At 39.3% G+C, this 6000-nt stretch overlaps 1 protein-coding gene across 1 annotated transcript in view; it reads left to right on the plus strand.

Moving 5' to 3' along the window:
* Window positions 1–5332, plus strand: part of LOC143935287 (BPI fold-containing family B member 4-like) — a 47320-nt gene extending 41988 nt beyond the window's left edge. Inside the window, exons 16-17 of the mRNA XM_077459035.1 lie at window positions 209–240; window positions 5124–5332. Coding sequence (XP_077315161.1) covers window positions 209–232 — 24 coding nt within the window. The 3' untranslated portion in view covers window positions 233–240; window positions 5124–5332. The remainder of the gene's footprint in view (window positions 1–208; window positions 241–5123) is intronic.
* Window positions 5333–6000: the final 668 nt, after the last annotated feature.

Genomic DNA, 6000 nt, shown 5'->3' on the forward strand with positions numbered 1-6000 from the left:
AAATTGTTACAACATTTGACTTGTGTATATTTATTTTTAATAAAAACTGAATTATTTTTTTTTTGCAAATTGCAAAGTAAACTTTTTGAAAAGTTACTTTTTATATAGTATGGGTGGAATGGGGTGAGTTTATTTCAACCACTGGTTTGAAATATTTGCTGTTATTTATCTCGTCAAAACTATTAAAATGCATTTTTCTAATTCTTAGGAACTTATTGTATTAAACTCCTAATATGGAAGGTAAGATTGCACAATTTTACAGCTATTGATATAATATATAATACTGTAGGAGCATATTGAATACGCAAAGGATTTTTTTATTAGCTTTTCCAATATTCACTGCCCTATTAAAAGCTCAATTTCAGGTTGGACCAAAAATAAATAAATGGATGTCAGCGGCCAGTGAGGCAGCTCTGGCACACCGCAGCGCTGGAGTGGAGGTGGGTATAGTTCTGCTTTAAAGTTCAGGCGACGTAACAGTTCAATGACCATCCTGTTTCAGCAGCACTCTAGAATAACCAGCAAGGGAAGGAGAGGTTGCATTAAGGACACTGGTCAACCAGCCAATAGATAGTTGGTAATATCGAAAAACGTTCTCAGCAATCCATTGATGTTCTGTAGGGGTCCACCGGACTGCTGCAGCAAACTGGGTCTGGTGTCACAATCTTCTTTGGTGATGTCCTCAGGAGCCCAACTGTCTTTTCCATGCAGTAGAATACCCAATGGCTTCCTGGGATGCATAATGAAGTTATCCCAGGAGGTTGTAGGTACTGCATAAATCATTCTCACCTAGACAATAATACAAAAAATACAGGGATATGTTCCCTGAAAAAGGCTGAAAAAAATATACAAATAAAGAATTTCCAAATTGTAAGAGAGGAGGACAAGCAGATTGAAATGATAGAAACTGGGTGGTGAATGTAAACTTTCACTTAAAGATTTCCTCAACAAAATCGAGCATTAAAAAGTTAGTAGGTAGCATTTCCCGATGAATTGAAAGTGAAAAAAATGGTTGGTTGCACATAGAAGCATCCCAACAATTAATCAGGACTACTAAAAGCAGAATATTGGAGGTTATCTTTTTTGCCAAAATTAGGTACCTGCTCCGACTTCCACTTAAATCGCCTAGGTAATTGTCCCCCCTTCCCTCCCTGTGGACAACCTCTTGGAACACGTCACAGGTCCCAGGAGGCTGCAGGGCCACAAAGTGCAGTGAGACTCGTGCATGCACAGTGGGCAGCTGGCTGTGAAGCTGTAAGGAGTCACAGCTGACTTCCCACACTAGACATGCCGACATTGGGGACACAAAGAGAACCAGCTTGGTAGAGGACAGCATTGTCTGAAAAACAATTCAAAGCACAAGACCAGACAGTTTTATGAAGTCCAATATAAATGAAGTGAATCCTAGCATGGCAGGAAAAGTACCCTAGCTTATGATACTGTAGTTATAAGTAGTTATCTTCAGTCAAATTATTTGTCCTTTTGGAGCCCTCTCCAAGCATTAAACCCTGTTCTTGGCACTTGTTAATTGCCAGAATTTCTCCTGTCTATAGAGTTTTAGCCTTTTGATGAATGACAGAGCTTAGTGCCATAAGGAGCACCACAAATTGAAGTACTGCCCCATCTTTGAATTTGAAAGGAAACAAGGATACAAGGTAATAGGAGTTAATTTGAAGATCAAAGGACAAGTTCCTTTTAGTAAAAATGAAAAGCATAGCCCCTTAACCTAAACTATTGTAAATACCCCATCCAGCTGCTGAGTAAGTTGCCTCAGATGTTTGCTTTCTCCAGGCTGAAATCTACAGTACTTGGCCCATTCAAGTCTACAGCGGTTCAAAGAGCAAGCACAAGAAGTGCCTGAGAAGATTTAGACCCAGAGACTTACAGCTGTGATGTTGAGGTATAAGTAAGCAGCTGACTGATGGGTATCTAGATTAGTTTAGATTAGGAGAGCTGAGGCTGAACCAATATTTTTTTTTTTTTTTACTAAAAGTAAACTTTTTCTTTTGAACCAGATATTTTCTGGCACTTCAGCAGTATTGTTATCTTGAAGTGGACCTCCACTGTTTATTTACCCTAACCCCCCCTCCACAGCATACCAATGCACTACAAAAAAACTGTAGTTAAAAAAAAGAAGATATATACTATACTTACCATACCCCTGGCTTCCATAGTGCAGGAGAGGATCTCAGTATCCTTCCAACAAGACCCTGGGAAATGCTGAGCAACTCAAATCACATGAAATGATGCTCCAGTGGAGTGCCAGAGCATCTTTTTGCAAGATTTTGACTTCTCAGTGTTCTCCAGCATCTTGTTGGACGGGTGGTGATGCCCCTCTTGCCTAGAAATCATAGGTGGAAGTAGGGGAAAGGATTAATGTAGTTGTGACGAACGCTGGTGTCAGATCCCTGCCCTCCTCGCTAACTGGCGACAAAGGACCGGCCAACCTAACCCCACGCTGTCACTTACGTAACAATGCCACACTCAGCTGCACCCAGCACAAAGATTTTCCAGCTTGCGGGACCACAATCTAGGTGCAGGCAGCCTGAGAGCGATTGTCACTGGGCTAATTACACAATTAACCCTTTAACTGCCACCACCCCCGTTTAAAGACAGAGCCGGGGGGACTCGTAATTTAAGCAACACCAATTAGAATAAGCGCCTGCAACACACACTGCCACCACAGACAGGTCTGCTCAGCGCCTTACTCTATCACAGTAGCGCCCTTTTAAGAGACAGGTTCGTTTATAGTTTGCATCAAGAGCTTTAAAGACAAGGTTAACACTTTTCAACATGAGGATTTATTATGAAAAGGTCAAGGTTGGTGCGAATAAAACATTTACAGAAAAAGGATGTTTCAAAAAATAAAGACAATATACAGCCACAAAGAAATAAGGTAGAATTGGGAAGGAAGCATACTTGCAGTTAATGTCCAAGGGTTGATCAGAGTTCAATCGATAAGCAAAGGTAATCGGTTCTCAACTTGGCAGATGTTCTTTCTTGGATGGTAAAAAGGAGAACTGCCTATTGCCTTGGCCTCTCCTCTTTTCTGTCAAATCAAAGGGGGTGTTGACAGCGACCAGTGACCAATCGTCTGGTCATCTTGTTTAGGGGTTGGTTGCTGGGAGGTGTCTACACTCATGACCCTGTCCCAGGTACACTTTGTTATACATGTTCATATCTCTGCCTCTCTATTGTTTATAGACTGCAGATATCCATTTTAGTGATCAGCATGATATTTGCTTCAAAACGAGTCCACACATGACAGGTTTCCCATTTCAGGGTTACCTAGGAGCCGTAAGGGGTCCCAGTGGCTTCCCATATGACCTGACATAGGGGTGTTTGGACTTGAAATGTTAGAAATTATCCGAGGAAACCAAATATATCCATATTATGGCTGTGCTATGATGGCTTTGAAAGTTATAAAAAATGTTAACGTTTCAACACGTTACTAATCTGTTTGCACGCTATCTTGTTGGAAGTATTTACGACGAGGATCTGTTAGTTCTCTGAATGGAGAAAGTGACAGTTTTACGACAGGCCGCAATATCTTGCCAGGCAACTTGAGCCTTGTTTATTTGACCTGGCCTGGTTCTGTTTTCTCTGCTTTCCTTTTGAAGATGTTAAAACATTTGGAATTCCTAAGACAAGGGAGGGGGGAGTTTTTACAGATGTAAGTAAGTTTACAAGGTAGCCAAACTGTCATGGCTGCGTTCCACACAAAATGGCAACTAGTTACAATATATCCTGGCTCAGACGTGATATCGTTACAGTAGTAACTATTCATTTTTAAGCTGCAAGCTGCAGCATTTTGAACTGAAGAGGGGGCCCTATGTTAAAAAGTACTTTTTAGGCCATGCCAGGTTCACTTTAAAGTGTAACGCTAGGCAGATGTTTATAGCTTAGCTTAAAGCTCTGACTTTACTATCCCTTTTTTTAACAGTTTGTTTGGATCAAGCTAACCCAAATGATTTATTTTACTAATAAGTGCACCACTGTATTAAAGTGGTAGTAAATCGCCACAAACAGTGCAAGCTTAGGAAATATTCATTGTACCTACAGGTAAGCCTTATTATAGGCTTATTTTTTAGGTACAAGTTAAAATTGGACTTTAGTTCCACTTTAACTGTATATAGCATAAGCTACATACCGTATACAGTGTCGTCTTCCAGCAATGGTACAGGGACTCCTTGTCCCCATTTAAACAAAATCAAGTCTGGCTGAGTGATTCAGCCATTCACAGGAAGCCCTTGTATTTTATCAATAGACTTCCTATGAATGAAAGGTAAGGTGCTAAGGTGGAAATATGGTAGATGATGTCACAAACCCCACTGCCATTTATGGGAAGCCTTGTATTCGTTGATAAAAATACAAGGCTTTCTGTGAATGGCTGAGCAGTGCCCAGCCTGACTTGATTTTGTTCTGGGAATGTGACTGAAAATTCCTGTACCTCTGTCAAAACAAAGTGCTGTATACCGTATGTAGTTGATTCTACAAACAGTTTATATAGCGCTGATGGAGGGGTGCATGTATTAGTAAACAAAATAGTTTTTTGGGGTCAGCTTGGCCCAAATGAACTATGTAAAGCTGGAGTTTGACATTAAGACACAAACTAATGTAGCTCCATAATCAATAATACAACATTAAATGTATTTTTGTAATACAAACAGTGTCCCTGACTTTAACCTGGTAACAGACTTTTACAGTCCCTGTACAGCAGGGCTGGCGAGGGTGTGGAAGAAGAACAAGGGGACAATTATTTTACATGCAGACAAGAAAACAGAGAGACAGACAAAAAGACAGAGATGATTTAATTACTTTGCTGCTTCTCCTTTCACTGTCCAGTTACAGGCTGGAGTGGGTCCAAAACAACCTGGGCTCAGAGCAGGTTTCTCAAACAATGTTGACCATCAGATTTAGGGCATTTAGTGAAAGAAAAAGGGTATTGCGGGGAAAATCTCTGGATTGAAAATTATTATTGCAGCCAAAGCTGGTTTATTTGATCTTTTAATGGGCTATGCGTTTGTTTCTCTTTTGACTGGAGTTCTGCTTTAAGATTGCATAAAATGTATTCTTAATAACAATCCGTGTACAGAGGTGTTTCTAATTCTTCCCACTCCTAGGCAAACATGTTACATTACACCAATTACAGACCACATATGTATTGCAAATCATCTGAATTAATATCTATGGACAGCAACATCCAGGGAGAATGGACTCAATTGAGAAAACCTGCAATATCAAGTGACACTAATGAAAGATTGTGAAAACCTGTTTAAAGAAAGAAATCAGTGACTGTCTCAGACTCTTTCCAATAAAGAATTTCACAGTCTTTAAGTCGTTTTTTTGCATTTTCATATTTCCTATTCTTAAGCTTGACTTTGGAGAGTAGCAATATTGGATATCCAGAACTACAGATATATTCAATCTTAAATTTTAAGTATAGGCTTACGTATAAAGATTTGTATTTGTCACTGTTTAATTTTATATAATACAGTAATAACAGTAGCTGCTTCAGACTTCACAATTGATACCCCCTAATTATAATGAAATATTCAGGTAAAAAGAACAAATTCCTATGCTCAATATAAAATGGATTTCCTGATAAACAATATGTCCACCAATAATCAGTGCTTTTGCTTTCCAGGGTACATATTGAACACAATGGGGGTTGTTTTACTAAAGATAAATAGACTGTTTAGTTTAGAAGGGAAGTTGCACTTTCCAAGGGAATTTGCCCTCAAGCTTATTGTATTAAAATGTCACCTTGCAAATAATAGCCAATCGTGTTTAAAGAAAATGTAAAAAAACAGCAATTTTGCTTACACGTGATGAGATGATGGACACCAGAAGACCTTCACTGCATTCGCAAAGCTCTGGGTAAATGTCTTTGCAAAGTAAACAGTCTATTTGCTTAAAATTAGTAAATCAACTCCTATATAGCCACCTTTAGTCGGTGCTATTGCTTAAAGTGGAAGTAAACTCATGGATTTAAACAGT

This window comes from Lithobates pipiens, unplaced genomic scaffold (genome assembly GCF_037356315.1).
Source record: "Lithobates pipiens isolate NorthernLeopardFrog02 unplaced genomic scaffold, aLitPip1_a1.2 Scaffold_28, whole genome shotgun sequence".
Taxonomy (NCBI): domain Eukaryota; kingdom Metazoa; phylum Chordata; class Amphibia; order Anura; family Ranidae; genus Lithobates; species Lithobates pipiens.